The sequence below is a fragment of the Pelodiscus sinensis genome, chromosome 1, assembly GCF_052426305.1.
Source record: "Pelodiscus sinensis isolate ZL-2025 chromosome 1, ASM5242630v1, whole genome shotgun sequence".
NCBI classification, from domain to species: domain Eukaryota; kingdom Metazoa; phylum Chordata; order Testudines; family Trionychidae; genus Pelodiscus; species Pelodiscus sinensis.
Window position 1 is genome coordinate 349,219,568 of NC_143052.1, and position 25,678 is coordinate 349,245,245.

A 25,678-nucleotide genomic window follows, 5' to 3' on the forward strand; every position below is an offset into this window, starting at 1 on the left:
GGGACTGTTTGCATGATAGGTATGTTCAGAAGACTGAACAACCTGTTTGGAAAGTAAAAGAGGTGGGTGGACCATGACGGAAAAGCCCCTACTCCCTGTGTGTGGAGTTGCTAATTACTCAGGACCACAGGGTCATGTGTACTTAAGGACAAATGTGCTCCCTAATAAAGTCCAGGAGGGGATACTGCCGTGAATGGCTTCGGGAGACTGACACTGGAACTGAGAATCTTAAAGAGCTCGACTTGGGTATGCCCTGTGTTCTAGAGTAGCGTTTCTCAACCAGTGGTATGTCCCCCCTTGGTGTACTCGGGAGAAGTCTGGGGAGGTACGTCAACACAACTGAAATATGGAGAAACTTGAATTTGTTTTTTAAATTTTACAGCATTTTTTACACCCCAAATTTTCATCGCCTGCTCGGCTACGATTGTGTTGTTTAAACAAATATTTTGCAACTGCAGAAAAAAAATTTTGTGTGTCTGAAAACTGTAGGTACTGGGGGTACTTATAATTTTTTTTTGGAAAAAGGGGTACTTTATATAAAAAAAAAAAGATGAGAAACACGGTTAGAGAGGAGGCCAGTCTGAATCATAGACAGATCTTTCTGGAGATATTGGCTATAATTTGCAATGCTCAAACTGTTGCAATTCTCTCTGGTTCATTTTGCTCAGGCTAGAAGTCCCAGAGGGGTTTCTGTCTTAGTCTGTAACTTAAAAATAAGTTTACAAAAATGAGAGGTCCTGTGGCACCTTAGAAACTAACAAAAATATATATACAGTGAAACCTTGGTTACTTGGCACTGTGTTAACCAGAAAACTTTGTTAACCAGCATTGCCCCCAGCCACAGTACTGTCACAACTTCAGGCTCACAGGCCTGGCTTGGTTTACCATGATTGGCTTAACAATTTTTTATTTCAGAAGTACTAATCACCTTTAACTCAAAATAGAAATGTGAGACCAACTACTTCACACTTAAAAACTACCAATATTAGAAACTTGAGCTTTACTGTTATTGTCAATTGGTATTTCCTAGGTTGATGGGTCCCTCAGATAAGTGGAATTTTTAGATAACCGGAATGCCCTAATCCCCAAGCGTGCAGTATAACACAGGTTTTACTTTATCAGGCTCAGGCAAATAAGAGAAGAGCAGGTAACCCTACGGGGTGGCAGGCTCGGCCCCAGGTGGAGTTGTACGGCAATGCCTGCTGAGCTTGTTCAGATTGTAGCTGGGGCCGGTTTGTTTTGATCCGAGTTTGAGGAAAGGAAAGAATGGGAAAGTGTCGAAAGGGTGTCAGATGCCAGAAAATGTAACCCCTGAGCCAGTCATATAGGGGGTGTAACTCTAGATAAACTGGCTCAGATATTCCAGTACGAAGAGTATAGTTACTTCCCACATGGGTCATCACATGTTCACTGCGATGTGGTGCCTTTGAAGGGAGGGGCTGATGGCAATAGAAGTTTTCTTCAATTAAGCACTAGAAAATTTGACCCTCCAACTTTCTTTGAAGAGGACGAGCTGCCCAGAGCTCCTTGGCCTGTTTATTTTTCTTTCCTGCGTGCAATGGCCCGGAGATACCTCATGGAATTTTCTTGGTGTTTGAGTTAAAATAGTCTCCTGCAAAAATTCACGTGCATCAGTGCTGTGTTGTGTTTAAGATCCTTCTGGAAAATAGCCAGCCTTTAAATAGGAGTGAAAGCAAGGTGTCCAACCCCCATAATTTTGTGCCGAGTCTCATGTTAATTACTGTTTTCCTTCAAGTGTCAGCGCTAGGAGTCAAGTGGCATGGGTTGAATTCAGCCATCATTCTTAAAGATAAATGAAGTTCCTAGCTCTCGTGGTTGTGGGGAAAACGTGACTTCAGTGCATCTTAACGAAGCATAATGTAAATGACCCACCCTCAGCAAAACTCTTCTTTTTACATCATTTCTTTATGTTAAAGGCAATCTCATGATGCAATGTTAAAGGCCATTTCATGTTAAAGGTCCTGGTGTGGTCTTGCTGTATTTGTGGCTTGCAATTCCCACTGAGTGATCTCCAGGCTGGGGGAGACCACCGTTGTGAAAGGTGCCTGCTGGTGGAATCTCTCAGGCAGCAGGTGGGAGAGCTACAGGAGGAGGTGGCCAGGCTGAGGAGCATTCGAAGCCATGAGGAATTCCTGGACAGTATTCCTGTGGAGTCCACTGAGGTCACTGTCCTAGGATGTGGGACTGTTGACCAGCCACTTATGGAGGAGGCAGTGGTGTAGGGTGAGCACTGGCAGCTGGTTACTTCCGGCAGCAGGCAGTGTTCCACCCCTGCTCCTAACCCTCCCACTGTGTTGTTACATAACCGTTACACTTTACTTTCAGCAGGAGACAAGGAGTCACCCCCCACAGTGGAGGAGACCAGGCCTTGCACCACCAAGGTTGAGCAGTCTCCTGCCACCACTGCGAGGAGGAAACGTAGGGTAGTGGTGGTTGGAGACTCTCTTCTGAGGGGAACGGAGGCGCCCATCTGTCGCCCTGACAGCTCATCTCGAGAGGTATGCTGTCTGCCAGGGGCCCGTATCCGAGATGTTACGGAGGCATTGTCGAGGGTTATCCGGCCCTCTGACTACTACCCCATGCTACTCATCCACGTGGGCACAAATGATACTGCCAGGTGTGACACTGAGCGGATCAAGTGTGACTACAGGGCTTTGGGAGTACTGGTGAAGGAGTTTGGAGCGCAGGTGGTATTCTCTTCTATCCTTCCTGTCAAAGGTAGGGGCCTGGGCAGAGAGAGGTGCATCCTGGAGGTGAATGCCTGGCTGCGATGATGGTGTCACCAGGAGGGATTCGGCTTCCTTGATCACGGGGTGCTCTTCCGGGAAGGACTGCTTGGCGGAGATGGAGTTCACCTTTCCAGGAGCGGGAAGGCCTTGTTAGGACACAGACTGGCTAACCTTGTGAGGAGGTCTTTAAACTAGGTTTGTCGGGGGCAGGTGAGCAAAGCCCACAGGTAAGTGCTGCATGTGCGGGACTGGGAGATGGGTTGGAAATGGGGGGGACTACGGCCTATAATGGCAAGGAGAAAGGAGGGTCAGGGCACAACAGGGAGGCAAGATCAAATCAGTATCTTAGATGCCTATATACAAATGCGAGAAGTATGGGTAATAAGCAGGAAGAACTGGAATTGCTAACCAATAAATACAACTATGATATCATTGGTATTACAGAAACCTGGTGGGATGGGACGCATGATTGGAATGTTGGTATGGAAGGGTACGGCTTGCTCAGGAAGGCCAGACAGGGAAAAAAGGGAGGAGGGGTTGCCTTGTATATTAAAAATGTACACATTTGGACTGAAGTGGAGATGAACGTAGGAGATAGCTGTGTAGAGAGTCTCTGGGTTAAGCTAAAAGGGGTAAAAAATGAGGGTGATATCATGCTAGGAGTCTACTACAGGCCACAATTAACAAAACTATCCAAAGCCCAAGATTTGGTGGTGATGGGGGACTTCAACTATCCAGACATATGTTGGGAAACTAACACAGCGAGGCACAGGCTATCCAATAAGTTTCTGGACTGCATTGGAGACAACTTTCTGTTTCAGAAGGTTGAAAAAGCTACCAGAGGAGAAGCTGTTCTGGTTTTGGTTTTAACAAATAGGGAGGAACTAGTTGAGAACTTGAAAGTGGAAGACAGTATAGGGGACAGTGATCACGAAATAAAAGAGTGCATGATCTTAAGGAAAGGTAGAAGGGAGACCAGCACAATTGAGGTAATGGATTTCAGGAAGGCAGATTTTGATAAGCTCAGAGAACTTGTAGGTAAGGTCCCATGGGAAGCAAGACTGAAGGGAAAAACAACTGAGGAGAGTTGGAAGTATTTCAAAGGGACGTTGTTAAGGGCCCAAAAGCAAACAATTCCGCTGTGTAGGAAAGATAGAAAATATGGCAAAAGACCAGCTTGGCTTAACAAGGAGATCTTGCACGATCTCAAAATAAAAAAGGAGTCATATAAAAAATGGAAACTAGGACAACTAACAAAGGATGAATATAGGCAAGCAACACGGGAATGCAGGGGCAAGATTAGAAAGGCAAAGGCACAAAATGAGATCAAACTAGCTACAGGCATAAAGGGAAACAAGAAGACCTTTTATAAATACATTAAAAGCAAGAGGAAGACCAAGGACAGGGTAGGCCCACTGCTCAGTGAGGAGGGAGAAGCAGTAACAGGAAACTTGGAAATGGCGGAGATGCTCAATGACTTCTTTGTTTCGGTCTTCACCGAGAAGTCTGGAGGTGTGCCTAACGTAGTGAATACAAGCAGAGAGAGGGTAAGTTTAGAAGATAGGATACACAAAGAACAAGTTAAAAATCACTTAGGAAAGTTAGATGTCAGCAAGTCACCAGGTCCTGATGAAATGCATCCCAGGATACTCAAGGAGCTGATAGAGGAGGTATCTGAGCCTTTAGCTATGATCTTTGAAAAATCATGGAAGACAGGGGAGATTCCAGAAGACTGGAAAAGGGCAAATATTGTGCCCATCTATAAAAAGGGGAATAAGAACAACCCAGGAAACTACAGACCGGTCAGTTTAACGTCTGTCCCAGGGAAGATAATGGAGCAGGTAATTAAGGAAATCATATGCAAACACTTGGAAGGTAATAAAGTGATAGGGAATAGCCAGCATGGGTTTGTGAAGAACAAGTCATGCCAAACTAATCTGATAGCTTTCTTTGATAAGATAGCGAGCCTTGTGGATAAGGGAGAAGCGGTGGATGTCATATACCTAGACTTTAGTAAGGCATTTGATACGGTCTCGCATGATATTCTTATTGATAAACTAGGCAAATATAACTTAGATAGGGCCACGATAAGGTGGGTGCATAATTGGCTGGATAACCATAGTCAGAGAGTTGTTGATAACGGTTCTAAATCCTGCTGGAAAGGGATAACAAGTGGAGTTCCGCAAGGGTCTGTTTTGGGACCCGTACTGTTCAATATCTTCATCAATGACTTAGATATTGGGCTAGAGAGTACGCTTATTAAGTTTGCAGATGATACCAAACTGGATGGGGTTGCGACTTCTTTGGAGGATAGGGACATAATTCAAAATGACCTTAGCAAGTTAGAGAAATGGTCAGAGGTAAACAGGATGAGGTTTAATAAAGAGAAATGCAAAGTGCTCCACTTAGGAAGGAACAATCAGTTCCATACATACAAGATGGGAAGCGACTGTCTAGGAAGGAGCATGGCAGAAAGGGATCTAGGGGTCATAGTGGACCACAAGTTGAATATGAGTCAACAGTGTGACGCTGTTGCAAAAAAAGCAAATATGATTCTAGGTTGTATCAACAGGTGTGTTGTAAGCAAAACTCGTGAAGTCATTCTGCCGCTCTACTCTGCACTAGTTAGGCCTCAGCTGGAGTACTGTGTCCAGTTCTGGGCGCCACATTTCAAGAAAGATGTGGAGAAATTGGAAAGGGTACAGCGAAGAGTGACAAGAATGATTAAAGGTTTAGAGAACATGACCTATGAAGCCAGGCTTCGTGAACTGGGCTTGTTTAGTTTGGAAAAAAGAAGATTAAGGGGGGACATGATAGCGGTTTTCAAATATCTAAAAGGGTGTCACAAGGAGGAAGGAGAAAATTTGTTCCTCTTGGTTTCTGAGGACAGGACAAGGAGTAATGGGCTTAAAGTGCAGCAGGGGAGGTTTAGATTGGACATTAGGAAAAAATTCCTAACTGTCAGGGTGGTCAATTATTGGAATAAATTGCCAAGGGAGGTGGTGGAATCTCCCTCTCTGGAGATATTTAAGAACAGGTTAGATAGACATCTGTCAGGGATGGTGTAGATGGAGCTTGGTCCTGCCTTGAGGGCGGGGGGCTGGACTCGATCACCTCTTGAGGTCCCTTCCAGTCCTATGATTCTATGATTCTATGATTTTTGGTGAGCTTGATTCTTTATCTATGACCATTTAGGTTGGCAATACCATAAAAGTGATTTGAAAGTGTCAGTTTCATGTCCGTTTAATATAATTATATAGTTTATTGTTTGTAAGGGGGTAATACCCCCAGAGGCCCAGGCAGGTGCAGTGTAAATTCACAGGGCCTTGCCCAATGTAGATGTTTCCAAAAGTGAAATGATTTATCCCAAGAGCATCTTCATCGCGCACCTAGAGAGAGTGATGGAAAAGATCAAGGAATAGGTAGAAGGGATATTGGTGCATGGGATGAAAATTAACAACTTGAGGTTGTGTGTGATGTAGTTATCATCGAGGAAGATGAAGAGAAGCTAGTGGGAACGGTGTAGGTGCTAAATGAGGAAGGGAAGCGGTACAGATTGATTATGAATATCGATAAAATGAAGACAAAGGTATTTGGAGATAAGGAAATAGGAAGGAAGATCAGTGTAGAAGGGCTGGAACTAGAGAATGTAGAGAAGTTCACGGATTTGGGGAGCAGCATGACATATGATCTAGAATGTAAGAAGGAAATAGCGACTAGAATAGCGAAAGCAAGAGTGAGTTTGAAGGCGATGGATAAGATCTGGAAAAGTAAAGAGATTAGCTTGGGAATGAAGCTGAGTGTCTTGAAAACGTGCATATTTACCAGCATGTTGTACGGATGTGAGACATGGGTGCTAACGAAAGATTTGAAGAGAAGGATATTGGCATTTGAGAGGAGTTGTTATAGAAAGATCCTGAACTACGAGTGAAAAGTCAAGACCTTGGTATTTAATATAATGGATGGTCCGAATAGGAGAGGCAGACCCCACAGAGAATGGGGAGATGATGTAGTAGATTGGTGCGGAGCTAGTCTACAGAAACTAAGGCACTCTGCAGTGGACAGGAAATGATGGAAGGAAATAGCGAAGGAGGCATCGGACACCAGGGGGCTTTGAGCCTATGGTTGTAGTTGATGATGATGATGATGATGATGATGATTGATGAACAGCAAAAAAAGCGATAGAAAATCATATAGATTTCTCTACAGTTGTGGGATTCAAGAGTTAGTGAACAAGTAAGAATAGTTTTATACCTAATCAGTGTCCAAAGACAAATCCAGCCTTCCCTGAATTTAACACCTCTTTGTACATCAAAAGCCAAGTATGGGACACTTCCAACATTAGCACCAGTCCTACAATTGACAGGTACCTCCCCCCTCCACCCTTCTTTTTCTGTTATAAAATTCCAGCCTTCTGTTATTCCTCTCCAGCTCATCTGATGAAGTGGGTTTTGCCCACAAGAGCTCATGATTCTATACATTTTGGTTAGTTTCTAAAGTGCCAGAGGACCATTCGTATTTAAAGTTACAGACAAACATGGCTATGCCTTTTGGTCTTTTTGACACAAGATGTGAGAATATATTCACATTAGAGCCGCGTGGGTCTAATATTTATCTTTTTCTTCATGTAGGAATCAGATATTATTATTTGACAGGAGCACCATATCTAATATTGCATGGCAGGGAAAAAACTTCTGCAAATCGACTGACTGGCATATGCCGTAGGTCATGTCATTCTCCAATCAGTCCTGCTCTAACCCCTCTAAGTTCCTGCTGACCGGCGTCCCTGGCCTGGAATCTCAGCACATCTGGATCGCCATCCCGCTCTGCATCATGTACATAATTACTCTGCTAGGAAACGGTGCTGTTCTCTTCGTGGTAAAGCAGGATGTGACCCTCCATGAGCCCATGTACTATTTCCTCTCCATGCTGGCTGTCATTGATCTGGTCTTCTCCACGGCTGTTGTCCCTAAAATGCTGAGCGTCTTCTGGCTGGATGCCAGAGAGATCAGCTACGAGTCCTGCTTCCTCCAGATGTTCTTCATCCTTTTCCTCACCGCCATGGAGTCGGGAGTGCTCCTGGCCATGGCCATAGACCGATACGTGGCTATCTGCAAGCCCCTGAGATATAGGGCCATCTTAACCAACCCAAAGATTGCCTTGATGGGGCTGCTGTCCCTTGCGAGGGGGGTGACGGTCGTGCCACCCTTAACCTGCCTTCTAACCAGTCTTTCCTACTGTAGAACAAATGTCATCCCTCATTCCTATTGTGACCATGTGACCGTGGTGGAGCTGGCCACCACCGACACATCAGTCAGCGGCCTGTACAGCATCGTTGTGGCCACGGGCCTGGTGGGGGCAGACGCCATCTGCATCGCTTTCTCTTACGGCATGATCCTCCACTCCCTCTTGCGGCTTCCATCCCACGAGGCGCGTCACAAGGCCTTCAGTACCTGCAGCTCCCACATCGGTGTCATCCTGCTCTTCTATTTGGGAGGGATCATTGGAATGTACGAGCACATGCTTGGCATCAGCATTCCTCGCCACATCTATGTCTTGTTTGACGACCTGTACTTCGTCCTGACCCCCATGCTAAACCCAGTCATCTACGGCATGAAGACCAAGCAGATCCGGAAACAGATCTTGAAGCTCTTTTGCCCAAGAAAGCTCTTTGCAGAGGTCACTATCTAGGAGGGCCACTGAAGGAGCCCCAGGATACAGGAAAATCCCTGTGTCGGGGCATCCCATATGCATTATGGAAATATGCATCTGAATATGACTGCATCTGTGCTTTATGAGAAATACCTCATGCAAAATATCACTGGAAAAGTTGTAATCTAGTGAATATGATTTTCCCATTTATACGTATGTATCGTCTTTGTAGCTCACTTTAGACACAGAGGCATGGTGAGGGTGTTATGCGCCTGGGGGCAAAGGCCAAATTTGCGCCTCCCCTCCTCCGCCACCGTGCGGCGGAGCCCCAAATTTGGTGTTTGGCAGAGCTCGACCTTGCGAGGGGGGGGGGGGCGGGAGCTTGTACCACGTCTTCTACTGCCCCCTCCATTTTGGGACTAGGCCACATGCATTATGTAAATATGCATCTGAAATATGCACTAACCCACTGGCGGAGATGGAGGAGGGTCGGGCTGGGCGAGGAGAGGGGCGGAGGAGGCTCCAGCCAGCAGCGGTGGGCAGAAGAGGAGCAGGTGAGCTGAGGGATGACAGGGGGAGTGGAATGGGACTAAATTGGTGCCCCCCTAGCGTGGCGCCCAGAAGCAACTGCCCGCCCTCGCTACGTCCCTGCTTGGGCATGTGGAGTAGACTCCTGTGTTATTAACATTGTGAGAGCCACTAATGGTACTTCAGGCCCCATTAGCAAAGAGACAATGAAGCTTAGCCTGCCTGCGGACACGTGGGTCAGCCCAGGAAGTATGGAGACGAGGTCTTGCAGAGACATGTGACCGTGTCGCCGGATGCTGGAATCCATCTTCAACCATGGACTGTTCCATGTGTAGCTAGGTGGGGCGTCAGACTAAAACCAAGGACTTCCGCCTTATGAGTGAGGTAATGTAGGAGATCAGGTCCCCCTGGCTACCCACCCAAGAGGACTGCTGGTAACATTGTAGACTGACCTGGGGGCCTAGACTGAAAGGCTGCCTGTGTGTGAAAGATTGTCAGAACAACTTTGAGAGGGAGGTAAATAGTCTCTTTCGTGGATTAAAAGGTTGTGCATTTGGGTGCTGAGGCAGGTCCCTGTAGCCGAGCCTTCCCAGAGCTGAGTGGATCCCAGTGTCTGTATTTCACTGCAGAGGGCTGTGACCCTCTGTCTGTCAGTGCTGGAGGAGGCCTGCAGGCCTGGCTCAGCAGCACAGAGTCGAGGGGAGCCCAGGAGGGTGGGGGAGACGGGCCCAGTGATAATTCAGCCGAAGGAGGGCTCAGCGACTGAACTCACCACAGTCGTCTGCATTTTCCTTGCCCGTCCCCGTTCCCAGCTGCGTGACCTCACATGCACGGTGCACGGGAGATCATGGCGCATGGAGGATGACATTTAGCAGCAGAGGTTACCACTCTGACCCATGTGGCATCACACTCACGGTGCACGTGAGCTCACCCCAGCGGGGGTGGTGCAACACACTCTGCATCTGGCTTCTCAGCAGAGCTGTCCAAAAAGTCTGGACATATTTTTGCAACATTTTTAACAATTGAGGGGACTTTCTCCCAGGGCTGGCTCCGCTGAGGGGCTGCTTTCGAAGGTCAGTGATAGATTTGGACATGATCTTGGGGAATTTTTTTTTCAAATGATGATTTAAAAAATATTCAATGCAGCTGTTGGGAAGATGGATGAGGTTCTTTTGAAAATGTTCTTGTGACATTTTAGCCCACTCGGGGGCTGGTTGCATAATAGCCCGATTTCTTTGTCAACATTTTTTCTGGTTTCCAGAATTTGGACTTTTTTCCCCAATATTATTTGAAAAATCAGAGACTCGGGACCATTTTGACTCGTTAAGATTTGGCCCCTGGTGAATTTTCAAATGCACCACTGAAGGGTACGCCTACGCCGTTAAATGTTTATTTATAAAGGAACAAAATAAAGGTGAGCACTAGAGTGGGTTAAAACAAGCAAATACATACAATAAATGCAAAATCCTCGGTTCATGCCGGTAGCATGGACGGAATAAACTGCTGGCTTAAGTCAAGTCTCTGGATACTTCCAAATGATTGGAAGGGTCCCTTGGTTCGATAGCTCCCATTGACATAAATCCACAGTCCAGAGACTTGTGCCGTGGACGAGTGGGAGCAGGAAAGAGGCAAAATGGTGATGATGCCAAGGCCTCTTTCACAGCTTCTGCCAATGGAAGGAATCGTGTGGAAAAGTACAGCGACAAGATGGCGTCCAGTCACATGACCCATCCTTGGGGCACATCACCTGTCCATACACGACTCAGTTCTTTGCAGGGCGAAGTCACTGCCCACGTGACAGTCTGAAGCTACCCAGGAAGGCTCATGAGAGGTGGAGGGCATCTCCCAAGGCCCAGTGTCTGCCAAGTGCTGACTGATGGGCCATTTGGCTTCAATAGTCCCTTCACAGTAGGGCTGGCCAAGCCTCCTGTTGGTGTCTCCCTAAAGCAAACGTGAAATACACGCAGAAAGCCAATGCTCGTCACTTCAGACACACCAGTGACACATGCCGGCAAACAGCATAAGCCTAACCAGCGAGCTGTGAGCTTTCCATAAAAGTGGGCTTCTTCCCTGGCCTTCCTCCAATGTATCCTGTCCCTGTTCCACCCCTGCCTGCTGCTGGCTCCTCCCCCCACGGCTCACCCCTAAGGCAGGAGAAAAGTGGGGGGCACAGCCCCCTGGCCTGCGCTGTTCTGGTGCTCCTGAGCCAGGGAGAGAAGGCAGCTGGGCCTAGCAATGTCTCCCAGGGTAAAGGAGAGGTCGTGGAGCTAACAGACGGCGCAAGGGTGTCTCCTAGTCATGTATTTATACTGTAAAGGCCACACACCAAGGTGCGGTGCAAGGGACTTGGGGTGGGGGTGCCCAGGCTCATCCAGTACCCTGGTTCCCCTGCAGCCTTGTCCTACCCTCCTTCTCTCCCTTAACTGCCCACATTCCCTGGGCTGCTTCCCATCCCCCCCTGCACCTTCTCGGCCCTTGTTTCAAGGCCCATAGCCTGGGGGCTATCAAGCTGGAGCCTCTCTCTCTCTGCTCCTCTCAGCCTGCCCAGCACTGCTCCAACTAGGGTGTTCCTCCCTGGGAACCTGCCCCTGCTCCCTCCTTGGTCAGGACCCAACTGCCCACAGCTCTGCTGAGCAGCTCCTTATAAACAGGGCCATCCCAGCAAGCTGCCCTCTGATTGGCTGATAAGTGTCCCTCCCATTGGAAGGGGTTCTTTCCAGCCTGCTTTTAATCCCTCCCTTACCAGAATGGAGCAGCCGCCCCACTGCACTGTGAAATTAGCTGGGGTCCCATGGATCTGACCTCTTTTGTTCCTTTGCCTGTTCCTTTCCCTGTCTTTTCATTTATCCCCTCCTTTCCAGGTACAAAGCACCGTGTCTTCGATTTACGGTGCCAGTGAATGGGAATAGCCTTGAGGCTGTAGAGGTTGTGACTGGATTCCACACCTGGCCTGGGAACACAGGGCCATTGGTCCAAAGTGGGGGTATCACAAGTCCCTAGGAGAGAGGTATAAGGGCTCCTATTGCTGCTGGCCGGAAGAGGGGTTAGGTAAAAATACAGGAGTGACCTGCACTGGGTTGTGTCTGTGTCCGGGAATGCATGCAGAGCACTGACGGTACCCACAAAATAACGACTGGGTAAGCAGTGTGTGCTCTTTTGAATGGGTCACAATAAGCTGCAAATACCCTCTTGCCGGGAAGTCTGGGGGGCAAAATTGATGACAAGGCCATTGTTGTGGGAAAAGGATCTTGTGAGCAGTTCTCCCTGCCCCCTGGAGCTCCATCCGAAGAGTTCCAAAAATCAGTCTTGTGTTGCACCACCATCCTTGGTCTGTATTGACTTCTATTCTATTCGACACGGGTTCACCACCCTTGAGTGGCTAATGTAGGCATTCGAACGTGCCAATGAAGCCCGGGATTAAAATATCCTGGACTTTATTTGCATGTTCCCGGGCACTGCCATTTTTAAATGCCCGGTAGTTTGAACTACCTGCCCACGGCTGTTGACAAAGCCTCTGTCGAAAAAGGCATGCCATGTAGACGAAGCCAAAGTGAACTGCAGGGAGTTGTGCCACACCCCCTGGAGAGATAATTTATTCCTTTCTTCAACTATTTTCCAAGCTACGGACATTGGCCTTAATTCTGAGCAGCTCCCAACATGCCCTGGGCACAGGGCTGGCCTTACCATGAGGCGTATTGAGGCGGCTGCTTCAGGTGCCAGACTGTAGGGGGGAGCCACTAGGACCCAGAGTGTAGAAAATTGTGTCTGCTGCTGGTGCAGATGTATTCTCCCTGCTCGGAGATGGTGGAGTGCTGTGCTGGAGGAAGGGGAGCAAAAAGAACAGGAAGACGGCAGAATTGAGACCTTTCAAAGTTTTGGCCCAAGCGAGGGGACATGGGGACGTCATTTGAGCGCCCCTCCTCAGGTGCCAAAATGTTATGGGCCGGCCCTGCCTGGATACAGTGAGGGGACAGGAGCACTTCAAGTTCAAGGCTTGGTCCCTGTTTAATGGACTAGACTCAGCATTTCAGAAAGTCTGGGCTAACGACCATGGCCAATAGCTCAGATGCCAGGCCCCTGGGCAGGCTCGGCATGAAGGGCGAAGGGCGTCAGTGCAGGAGACAGAGCTCACTTGTGGTCTAACCTGAGACTGTGAAACAGACTTCCCAGACCAAGGAGCCCTCCCAAACCTCTGTGTGCTCCGCTCCACAGGCACAGGGCATGTCTCTCACTGGCCTCCTCTCACACCGCTCTGCCCCACACATTTCCCCTGGAGAGGGCAGGGGAGGCAGCATGTGACAGGCGGTAACGTGAGGCGCTACCGGAAGGAGCTCACACACTGCGGTGAGGCGCATGGTATGAAGTCCTGAATGGAACAGACTGGAACAGAGCCGTGCAAGGGAGCCAGTGGTATCGCCTCAGACCCATGGCCTGTAAAGGTCGGAGCAGCCTCAGGGCTGCTCTAAACAACACGTGCACGATACATCCCCAAAGACCCAGGACTCCAGCTGGGGATTGTGGGGCCCAGTGACATTCTGACCCTGCTCCTTTGCTCCTGTCTGGCCCCCAACATAGCCCTGCCAAGGACTGGGTAAGAGGCAAAGAGTAGGACCTGGCCACACCAGCTCACACCTGGGGAATCCAGTCCACTGGCTTTTTGTGTCCTTGGTGCTGCCAGAGCAGCCCTGCTGGAAAGGCCAGCATCACAGGAGAGACTGATGGTGGGGAAGAAAGCTTGTGTGTGTGTGTGTGTGTGAGTGTGTGTGTGTGTGTGTGTGTGTGTGTGTGTGTGTGTGTGATGGAGCCAGGCCACGGGGGAGGTGGCTTTCTGGCTTAGACAATAGAGCGTTGCCAGGAGATCCAAGGTTGAGGTTCATCTGTGGTTACAGGCAGGGCATCCTTTCAGAGCCGGCTTCTGGGCAGGGAGTTCCATCAGGCCCTGCTCTAGGGTGTGGCTCCGACCTGACCGAAATTCTTAGACGAGAGGATTTTCCCCTGGGGAAGCTACACAGAAAGAGGGAACCAACCCCACTAGCCCTAATGTGCACAGCTAGGTTGCACGACACCCTCCTGGCTCCATACCCTGGGGCTGGCAAAGCAGAGCAGGCCAGTGAGAAGCAATCTAGGGCCAATCTCCTTGCTCCTTCAGGGCCTTGGACTAGCACAATTAGAGGCCACAGTCCCCAGAGATGGCCCTCTGGTGCACAGCTCCCAAAGGGCTTAGCTGAGATGAATTATAAAGTCCCTGCAGTGTTGCCTGGACATTTCGCACTCAGACACACACAGACACACACGGGCACAGCAAGACCGTGAGATGAGGAGGGGCAGGCTGGAGACCTACCAGGAGGTAGGTGACCATGTAGGGCTGTTTGAACGCATAGGGTGGCAGCAGGGAAAGAGCTGCTCTTTGGAAAATCCTCGGCATGAGGCTGACTGAAAGGGAGCTAAGTTAAACTGCAACTATGTAGCACTTTAAAGACTAACAAGGTGGTTTATGAGGTGATGAGCTTTCGTGGGCCAGACCCACTTCCTCAGAAGAAAATCGGCACAACCATATATACCAAAGTGATCCAATCAAAAAAAATGAACGCGTGTGAAATTGACAAATCAAATTTTAGAACAGAGTGGGAGTGAGGGGGGAAGTTTGGTGTCTGTGAGGTAATGACATAGGGGTGATAATTGGGGAAGCTATCTTGTAATGGGTGAGAAAATTAGAGTCTTTGTTTAAACCCGTACATAAAGTGTCACATTTAAGCATGAATGACAATTCTGAAGCTTCGCGTTGAAGTCTGGAGTTAAAGTCTCTTTATGCAATGTGCATGTTTTCAGGTCATTGAGGGAACGGTCAGTCTGGCTGAAATGGCAAGCAACAGCTTTCTCCCTGTGAGAGAGTCTTATATCTGTTTTGTGTGCATTGATTCACACACCTTGATCTGAGGAAGTGGGTCTGGCCCACGAGAGATCATCTCCTAATAAACCGTCTTTAAAGTGCTACATAGTTCTGTCTTTTGTTTCAGCTAGACCAAACTAACACGGCTGCATCTCTATCACTAAGTTAAACTGCAGTGTTTGTCACAGGCTTTGCAGATTGGGGGGGGGGGGGGGTTCAGCGTTTGCAGTGCGTGTGATCTCACAATTAGAGTTAGGCAACAAAACAAATAAACAACCTCCCCCCAAAACCAATTATTTTTTGCTGGATACTTTTAGTTTGTTTTTTCATTTCCCTCCCCTCACATTTATATTGAAAATGTTTCTCTTGAGTCGATGAAAAATCAACCCCCAAAGCAGGAAATATTCCCCTTTAAAATCTGTTTTCACTTATAACCTTTGTGTTCAGTAAAAATAAATTACAGATAAGAGTCAAAGATTTTTACCCAAAAATATTTTTACAGAAGTTTTTGGAGAGTTTCTGTTTTAGGTGAGAGAGTGGGGGAGGGCAAAGATTTCATCTCCAAACCCGGGAAGTTTAGGTCACAATGAAAATTTTCTGCCAAAATTTCATCTGCCTTGAAAAATGACTTTGCACTGCGGAAAGTATTGGAACCAAAATGTTGATCTGCTCTGTTCCCAGTGCATCGGGAAAGCACATTGTGCACTGGACAGAATTCCAGAATTTATACGATTTAAAAAAGGTACCCATATAAGATGTGACATCAAGAATGGCAAAGCTTTCACCCTGAAAACTAAAGCATGGATCCCAGTTTTTAAAGTGAAATGGAGCAGGTTAATGAGGTTAGAAACCACAATAAAATCCCTGCCTCAGACAGAGCTTCTGAACCCCAGACAGAAGGAAAGAAAGAAAGAAAGAAAGGAAGGAGAATCAGTGTTTCTAATCCCTTGAAGTTTTGGCTATTAACTATCTAGGTCAGTGTTTCTCAAACTCTTTTTATAAAGTATCCCCCAGTACCTAAAGTTTTCAGACACACAAAATGTTTTCTACTATTGCAACACATTTGTTTAAACAACTTAATCGTAGCAGGGCAGGTGATGAAATTTTTGTGTGTAAAAAGTATAAAAATAATAAAGCACTGTAAAACTTAAAACAAAAATTCATTTTTCTCCAAATTCAGTTGTCTCCCCAGACTTTTCTCGAGTACCCCAAGGGGACTCGTGCCACTGCTTGAGAAACACTGGTCTAGGTGATGTGACCTACGCACATGTTCTGTGATTCCTGGATTAATTACAACAGGCTGGGCGAGGTGGGGGGATGGAGAAGTTTTTGTTGCTTACACACCAATGCTAGGAGTCTCCGTAACTGGCAAAAGACTGGGATTTCTTATTGATGAGAAGACCTGTGACATAACTAGTGATAGAGATGCAGCCGTGTTAGTCTGGCCTAGCTGAAACAAAAGAAAGGACTATGCAGCACTTTAAAGACTAACAAGATGGTTTATTAGGTGATGAGCTTTCGTGGGTCAGTCCCACTTCCTCAGATCAATTTTCTTCCACAAATTGATCTGAGGAAGTGGGTCTGGCCCACGAAAGCTCATCACCTAATAAACCATCTTGTTAGTCTTTAAAGTGCTACGTAGTCCTGTCTTTTGTGATGTAACTGACATCACTGAAATCTGGTGGGACCATTTGCATGATAAGTATGTTCGGAAGACTGGTGACAACCTGTTTGGAAAGTGAAAGAGGTGGGTGGACCATGACGGGAAAGCCCCTACTCCCTGTGTGTGGAGTTGCTAATTACTCAGGACCACAGAGTCATGTGTGCTTAAGGACAAATGTGCTCCCTAATAAAGTCCAGAAGGGGATAATGCCGTGAATGGCTTCGGGAGACTGACACTGGAACTTGGCCAGCCCGTTCTGGGGTCCACATTGCAAAGCGAGGCTGAAAAATCAGAGAGGGTGCAGAAAAAAAAATCAAAAAATGATGTGAGGGCCTGGAAGATGCCTGAAAATGAGAAATTAAAGAGCTTGACTCGGGTTTGCCTTGTGTTCTAGAGTAGTGTTTCTCAACCAGTGGTATGTCGCCCCTTAGGGGGACTCGGGAGAAGTCTGGGGGGTACGTCAACTCAGCTGAAATATGGAGAAACCTGAAATTTTGTTTTAAGTTTTACGGCATTTTATTATTTTTGTGCTTTTTACACCCCAAATTTTCATCGCCCGCTCGGCTACGATTGTGTTGTTTAAACAAATATTTTGCAACAGTAGGAAAAATGTTTGTGTGTCTGAAAACTGTAGGTACTGGGGGTACTTTATTAAAAAAAGATGAGAAACACTGTTATAGAGGAGTCCAGTCTGAATCATAGACAGATCTTTCTGGAGATATTGGCTGTTATTTGCAATGATCAAACAGCTGCAATTCTCTCTGGTTTCTTTTGGTCGGGCTAGAAGTCCCAGAGGGGTTGCTGTGTTAGTCTGTAACTTAAAAATAACTTTACAAAAATGAGTGGTCCTGTGGCACCTTAGAAACTAACCAAAATACATATATAGTGAAGCCTTTGTTATTTGGCACTCTGTTAACCAGAAAACTATGTTAACCGGCATTGCCCCCAACCACAATACTGTCACAGCTTCAGGCTCACAGACCTGGCTTGGTTTACCATGATTGGCTTAACAATTTTTTATCTAAGAAGTACTAATCACCTTTCACTCAAAATAGAAATGTGAGAGCAACTGCCTCACCCTACAAAACTACCAGTATTAAAAACTTGAGTTTTACTGTTATTGTCAGTTGGTTTTTCCTAGGTTGATGGGACTCTCAGATAACTGGAATTTTTAGATAACCGGAATGCCCTAATCCTCGAGCGGGCGGGATTACACAGGTTTTACTTTATCAGGCTCAGGCCTGCCACAACCCACTGCAATAGCTGTACAAGAGCTTGGGCTGATCAGGCAGTAGCCAGGGGTGTCTGCTGTCTCCAAGTTATTGTAATGTGACCGCAGCCCTGGTCTTCCTCCTCTTATCTCTGAGCATGGGGCAGGATACCCGTAAGCAGCTCCTAGGTCTCCCGAGTGCATTTGGTTTGTGAAGGTGGCTGGGGAAAGGGGGCAGGGCAGGGAAGTAGCTGAAGCCTACATGCCCCCTTTGTCACGACAATAGACACTGTGGGCCCAGCTGACATCATGGTCTCACAGTGCTAAGAGTTGTAAAGACACATGTCCATGCGTGAGAGTCCAAGCCCCGAAGTGCTTACAGAGGAAAATAGAAAGAGAGGGAGGGGAAACTGAGGCACAAAGCGGGGACGTTACGGGTTCAAGGTGACCCAGCAGGTCAGTGGCAGAGCCCAGGACAGCACTTATGTCTGCTGACTCACTGTCCAGTACCTCTAGGGTGCCAATTAGATCTGTGTGTGGACTACTCCCCCACCCCCAGTTTCGTACAGCGGATGGGCTGTCAGGGGGTGCACTTAATGGCACAGCATTAGTGTGGCATGAGAGCCCTGCAGTGAGGTGCTTCTCCCGGCTTGTGACCCGGGGCAGGGAGTTGGGGCTTTGTTTACAAACAGAGGCAGGGTGATGAAGGTGGAAAAGGCTGGTCATTAAATTAAGGAGCTGGAAGTCCTTAGATGACCTGTAAGATAGGAATCCCCCTGTGGGGGTGGGGAGGTTGGGGAGAGAACGCAGGGCGCCCCGAAGAAACTCAGCCAAGTCTTCTGGGCCAAGCTGCCATTCAGAAAAGAAGGCGAGGCGAGGGGCACAGGTGAAAAAATGGGTTAACCCCCAGGTTGGGCCTGCAGTGGATAGAGAAATTTGCCCTCTACCTGTGGTACTTACGTGGCCCCATCGGCAGAGTATCCGAACACCTCACACGATGAAATCTATCTCTCCTGACAGCCCCTCGGTCGGGCAGAGCCGTGCTGTTCTCCCCAGTGTGCGGAGGGGGCACTGAGGCACACACAGGCACTTAGTGGGATGTTTAATACCGCCTAGAGCAGAGGTGAGGAACCTTTTTTGGCACAAAGTGAAGCAAAAACCAACCAACCTTCCCCAGCTCTCAAACTCTCACTGAGGGGGCCAACTGAGAAGGAGAACGACTCTTCCCACATTCCCCGCACACACCGGAGTATAGGGGGGCCTGGGCTAGGAGCCCCGTGAAGCGATGGTGGAGATGGTCTGGAGCATGGGCCAATGTTGGGGGGAGCCCTGAGACTCAGGGGCCTGATCCCTGGGCCTTAGGTGCCCCACCCTTGGGCTACAAGGTCAGGTGCTCTGTAAACTCCACTAGGTGCCTGCCTGCACCTGTGGGTGCCTAAAACCTTTGCAGCTCTGTCCCTAAGGCGCTGGCCTAAAGTCACACTGGGAGTCCCTTAGGTGTGGGGGAGCGGAGGAGGAGAACGCAGGCCTGGCTGGGCTAGCTCCCTATCCCCAGCTTTTCTCTCTGCTGCAGGCCACAAACAAAGAGGCCTCTGGCAAATGGGAACAAACCCAAGTGGGACAGATACCTGAGCGTGCAGCCTTTGGCCCCCGGGGATGGGCAAGGCGGCCCGTGCCATGTGCAAAGCAGCACAGAGGGCAGGCAGGCCGAAGTCAGGATGAGGTGAGAGGAGAGAAGAGCAGGTACCCTACAGGGTGGCAGGCTCGGCCCCAGGCGGAGTTTCCGGCAATGCCTGCTGAGCTTGTTCAGATTGTAACTGGGGCCGGATTGTTTTGATCCGAGTTTGAGGAAAGGAAAGAATGAGAAAGTGTCGAAGGGGCGTCAGATGTGATTCTGCCACCAAGTCTTAGGGTTCATCCATGGCCAAGCCAGTTCCAGACTAAACCAGAAATTGGATCCAGAGAGTCCGTGAAGTCGACGATTATTGTCATGATTTGTGTTATTCCCTGGGCTCCATCTGCATGCCGAGCTCTGTCCAAACATGCCAGAAAATGTAACCCCTGAGCCAGTGATATAGGGGGTGCAACTCTAGGTAAACTGGCTCAGATAGTTCAGTACGAAGAGTATAGTTACTTCCCACATGGGTCATCACATGGTCATTGCGATGTGGTGCCTTTGAGGGAAAGGGCTGATGGCAATAGAAGTTTTGTTCAATTAAGCACTAGAAAATTTGACCCTCCAACTTTCTTTCAAGAGGACGAGATGCCCAAAGCTTCTGGGTCTGTTTATTTTCCTTTCCTGCCTGCAGTGGCCCGGAGATACCTCATGGAATTTTCTTGGTGTTTGAGTTATAATAGTCTCCTGTGAAAATTCAAATCCATCAGTGCAGTGTGGTGTTTAAGATCCTTCTGGAAAATAACCAGCCTTTAAAGAGGAGTGAAAGCAAGGTGTCCAACCCCCATAATTTTGTCCTGAGTCTCATGATAATTACTGTTTTCTTTCAAGTGCCAGCGGTAGGAGTCAAGTGGCATGGGTTGAATTCAGTCATCATTCTTAAAGACAAATGAAGTTCCTAGCTCTCATGGTTGTGGAGAAAACATGACTTCAGTGCATCGCAACGAAGCGTAATGTAAATGACCCACCCTTAGGAAAACTCTTCTTTTTACATCATTTTTTTATGTTAAAGGCAATCTCATGATTTTTGGTGAGCCTGATTCTTCATCTATGACCATTTAGGTTGGCAATACTATGAAAGTGATTTAAAAGTGTCAGTTTCATGACTGTTTAAAATAATTACATAGTTTATTGTTTGTAAGGGGGTAATACCCCCAGAGGCCCAGGCAAGTGCAGTGTAAATTCACAGAGCCTTGCCCAAAGTAGATGTTTCCAAAAGTGAAATGATTTATCCCAAGAACATCATCATCACGTGCCTAGAGAGAACGATGGAAAAGATCAAGGAATAGGTAGAAGGGATATTGGTGCATGGGATGAAAATTAACAACTTGAGGTTTGTGTGTGATATAGTTATCATCAAGAAAGATGAAGAGAAGCTAGTGAGAATGGTGTAGGTGCTAAATGAGGAAGGGAAGCGGTACAGATTGATTATGAGTATCGATAAAATGAAGACAAAGGTATTTGGAGATAAGGAAATAGGAAGGAAGATCCGTGTAGAAGGGCTGGAACTAGAGAATGTAGAGAAGTTCACGTATTTGGGGAGCAGCATGACATATGATCTAGAATGTAAGAAGGAAATAGCGACTAGAATAGCGAAAGCAAGAGTGAGTTTGAAGGCGATGGATAAGATCTGGAAAAGTAAAGCGATTAGCTTGGGAATGAAGCTGAGTGTCTTGAAAACGTGCATATTTACCAGCATGTTGTACGGATGTGAGACATGGGTGCTAATGAAAGATTTGAAGAGAAGGATATTGGCATTCGAGAGGAGTTGTTATAGGAAGATCCTGATAATAGGATGGATACAGAAGATCACCAACAAGGAATTATATCGGAAGATACAGCCGAACGAGAACCTACTGCGGAAGGTTATACAAGGGAAGTTACAGCTATTCGGGCATATCTGCAGAATGAATTATGAGTGAAAAGTCAAGACCTTGGTATTTAATATAATGGATGGTCCGAATAGGAGAGCAGACCCTACAGAGAATGGGGAGATGATGTAGTAGATTGGTGCGGAGCTAGTCTACAGAAACTAAAGCACTCTGCAGTGGACAGGAAAAGATGGAAGGAAATAGTGAAGGAGGTATCGGACACCAGGGGGCGTTGAGTCCAGGGTTGTTGTTGATGCTGATGATTGATGAAAAGCAAAAAAAGTGATAGAAAGTCATATAGATTTCTCTACAGTTGTGGGATTCAAGACAAGTAAGAATATACATTGAAAGTTTTATACCTAATCAGTGTCCAAAGACAAATCCAGCCTTCCCTGAATTTAACACCTCTTTGTAAATCAAAAGCCAGGTATGGGACACTTCCAACATTAGCACCAGTCCTACAATTGATAGGTACCTCCCCCCTCCCCCCTTCTTTTTCTGTTATAAAATTCCAGGCTTCTGTTATTCCTCTCCAGCTCATCTGATGAAGTGGGTTTTGCCCACAAGAACTCATGATTCTATACATTTTGGTTAGTTTCTAAAATGCCAGAGGACTATTCGTGTTTAAAGTTACAGACAGACATGGCTACGCCTTTTGGTCTTTTTGACACAAGATGTGAGAATATATTCACATTAGAGCCGCGTGGGTCTAATATTTATTTTTTTCTTCATATAGGAATCAGATATTATTATTTGACAGGAGCACCATATCTAATATTGCATGGCAGGGAAAAAACTTCTGCGAATCGACTGACTGGCATATGCCGTAGGTCATGTCATTCTCCAATCAGTCCTGCTCTAACCCCTCTACGTTCCTGCTCACCGGCGTCCCTGGCCTGGAATCTCAGCACATCTGGATCGCCATCCCGCTCTGCATCATGTACATAATTACTCTGCTGGGAAACGGTGCTGTTCTCTTCGTGGTAAAGCAGGATGTGACCCTCCATGAGCCCATGTACTATTTCCTCTCCATGTTGGCTGTCATTGATCTGGTCTTCTCTACGGCTGTTGTCCCCAAAATGCTGAGTGTCTTCTGGCTGGATGCCAGAGAGATCAGCTACGAGTTCTGCTTCCTCCAGATGTTCTTCATCCTTTTTCTCACCGCCATGGAGTCGGGGGTGCTCCTGGCCATGGCCATAGACCGATATGTGGCTATCTGCAAGCCCCTGAGATATAAGGCCATCCTAACCAACCCAAAGATTGCCGTGATCGGGCTGCTGTCCCTTGCGAGGGGGGTGACAGTCGTGCCACCCTTAACCTGCCTTCTAACCAGTCTTTCCTATTGTAGAACAAATGTCATCCCTCATTCCTATTGTGACCATGTGACCGTGGTGGAGCTTGCTACCACCGACACATCAGTCAGCGACCTGTACAGCATCGTTGTGGCCACGGGTCTGGTGGGGGCAGATGCTATCTGCATCGCCTTCTCTTACGGCATGATCCTCCACTCCCTCTTGCGGCTTCCATCCCACGAGGCGCGTCACAAGGCCTTCAGTACCTGCAGCTCCCACATAGGTGTCATCCTGCTCTTCTATTTGGGAGGGATCATTGGAATGTACGAGCACATGCTTGGCATCAGCATTCCTCGCCACATCTATGTCTTGTTTGACGACCTGTACTTCGTCCTGACCCCCATGCTAAACCCAGTCATCTACGGCATGAAGACCAAGCAGATCCGGAAACAGATCTTGAAGCTCTTTTGCCCAAGAAAGCTCTTTGCAGAGGTCACTATCTAGGAGGGCCACTGAAGGAGCCCCAGGATACAGGAAAATCCCTGTGTCGGGGCATCCCATATGCATTATGGAAATATGCATCTGAATATGACTGCATCTGTGCTTTATGAGAAATACCTCATGCAAAATATCACTGGAAAAGTTGTAATCTACTGAATATGATTTTCCCATTTATACGTATGTATCGTCTTTGTAGCTCACTTTAGACACAGAGGCATGGTGAGGGTGTTATGCGCCTGGGGGCAAAGGCCAAATTTGCGCCTCTCCCCCTCCGCCACCGTGCGGCGGAGCCCCAAACTTGGTGTTTAGCAGAGCTCGACCTTGCGAGGGGGGGGGGGGGGGAGCTTGTACCACGTCTTCTCCTGCCCCCTCCATTTTGGGACTAGGCCATATGCATTATGTAAATATGCATCTGAAATATGCACTAACCCACCGGCGGAGATGGAGGAGAGTCGGGCTGGGCGAGGAGAGGGGCGGAGGAGGCTCCAGCCAGCAGCAGTGGGCAGAAGAGGAGCAGGTGAGCTGAGGGATGACAGGGGGAGTGGAATGGGACTAAATTGGTGCCCCCCTAGCGTGGCGCCCAGAAGCAAATGCCCGACCTCGCTATGTCCCTGCTTGGGCATGTGGAGTAGACACCTGTGTTATTAACATTGTGAGAGCCACTAATGGTACTTCAGGCCCCATTAGCAAAGAGACAATGAAGCTTAGCCTGCCTGCGGACACGTGGGTCAGCCCACGAAGTATGGAGACGAGGTCTTGCAGAGACATGTGACCGTGTCGCCGGATGCTGGAATCCATCTTCAACCATGGACTGTTCCATGTGTAGCTAGGTGGGGTGTCAGACTAAAACCAAGGACTCCTGCCTTATGAGTGAGGTAATGTAGGAGATCAGGTCTCCCTGGCTACCCGCCCAAGAGGACTGACCTGGGGGCCTAGACTGAAAGGCCGCCTGTGTGTGAAAGATTGTCCGAACAACTTTGAGGGGGAGCGGGGACAGGTAAATAGTCTCTTTAGTGGATTAAAAGGTTGTGCATTTGGGTGCTGAGGCAGGTCCCTGTAGCTGAGCCTGCCCAGAGCTGAGTGGATCCCAGTGTCTGTATTTCACTGCAGAGGGCTGTGACCCTCTGTCTGTCAGTGCTGGAGGAGGCCTGCAGGCCTGGCTCAGCAGCACAGAGTCGAGGGGAGCCCAGGAGGGTGGGGGAGACGGGCCCAGTGGTAATTCAGCCGAAGGAGGGCTCAGCGACTGAACTCACCACAGTCGTCTGCATTTTCCTTGCCCGTCCCCGTTCCCAGCTGCGTGACCTCACATGCACGGTGCACGGGAGATCATGGCGCATGGAGGATGACATTTTGCAGCAGAGGTTACCACCCTGACCCATGTGGCATCACACTCACGGTGCACGTGAGCTCACCCCAGCGGGGGTGGTGCAACACACTCTGCATCTGGCTTCTCAGCAGAGCTGTCCAAAAAGTCTGGACATATTTTTGCAACATTTTTAACAATTGAGGGGACTTTCTCCCAGGGCTGGCTCCGCTGAGGGGCTGCTTTCGAAGGTCAGTGATAGATTTGGACATGATCTTGGGGAATTTTTTTTTCAAATGATGATTTAAAAAATATTCAATGCAGCTGTTGGGAAGATGGATGAGGTTCTTTTGAAAATGTTCTTGTGACATTTTAGCCCACTCTGGGGCTGGTTGCATAATAGCCCGATTTCTTTGTCAACATTTTTTCTGGTTTCCAGAATTTGGACTTTTTTCCCCAATATTATTTGAAAAATCAGAGACTCGGGACCATTTTGACTTGTTAAGATTTGGCCCCTGGTGAATTTTCAAATGCACCACTGAAGGGTACGCCTACGCCGTTAAATGTTTATTTATAAAGGAACAAAATAAAGGTGAGCACTAGAGTGGGTTAAAACAAGCAAATACATACAATAAATGCAAAATCCTCGGTTCATGCCGGTAGCATGGACGGAATAAACTGCTGGCTTAAGTCAAGTCTCTGGATACTTCCAAATGATTGGAAGGGTCCCTTGGTTCGATAGCTCCCATTGACATAAATCCACAGTCCAGAGACTTGTGCCGTGGACGAGTGGGAGCAGGAAAGAGGCAAAATGGTGATGATGCCAAGGCCTCTTTCACAGCTTCTGCCAATGGAAGGAATCGTGTGGAAAAGTACAGCGACAAGATGGCGTCCAGTCACATGACCCATCCTTGGGGCACATCACCTGTCCATACACGACTCAGTTCTTTGCAGGGCGAAGTCACTGCCCACGTGACAGTCTGAAGCTACCCAGGAAGGCTCATGAGAGGTGGAGGGCATCTCCCAAGGCCCAGTGTGTGCCAAGTGATGCTTGATGGGCCATTTGGCTTCAATAGTCCCTTCACAGTAGGCTGGCCAAGCCTCCTGTTGGTGTCTCCCTAAAGCAAACGTGAAATACACGCAGAAAGCCAATGCTCGTCACTTCAGACACACCAGTGACACATGCCGGCAAACAGCATAAGCCTAACCAGCGAGCTGTGAGCTTTCCATAAATGTGGGCTTCTTCCCTGGCCTTCCTCCAACGTATCCTGTCCCTGTTCCACCCCTGCCTGCTGCTGGCTCCTCCCCCCACGGCTCACCCCTAAGGCAGGAGAAAAGTGGGG

At 48.0% G+C, this 25,678-nt stretch overlaps 2 protein-coding genes across 2 annotated transcripts; both read left to right on the forward strand.

Moving 5' to 3' along the window:
- Window positions 1-7,478: 7,478 nt before the first annotated feature.
- On the forward strand, window positions 7,479-8,485 carry LOC149526005 (olfactory receptor 52K2-like). The gene has a single exon (XM_089776618.1). The coding sequence runs from the start codon at window positions 7,479-7,481 to the stop codon at window positions 8,439-8,441; it is 963 nt and encodes a 320-aa protein (XP_089632744.1). The 3' UTR covers window positions 8,442-8,485.
- Window positions 8,486-22,072: 13,587 nt separating this feature from the next.
- Window positions 22,073-23,062, forward strand: LOC149526006 (olfactory receptor 52K2-like). Its single transcript, XM_089776620.1, has one exon. The coding sequence runs from the start codon at window positions 22,073-22,075 to the stop codon at window positions 23,033-23,035; it is 963 nt and encodes a 320-aa protein (XP_089632746.1). The 3' UTR covers window positions 23,036-23,062.
- Window positions 23,063-25,678: the final 2,616 nt, after the last annotated feature.

Coding starts and splice junctions, on each gene's coding strand:
- LOC149526005 (XM_089776618.1), top strand. CDS start 7,479: ATGTCATTCTCCAATCAGTCCTGCTCTAACCCCTCTAAGTTCCTGCTG.
- LOC149526006 (XM_089776620.1), top strand. CDS start 22,073: ATGTCATTCTCCAATCAGTCCTGCTCTAACCCCTCTACGTTCCTGCTC.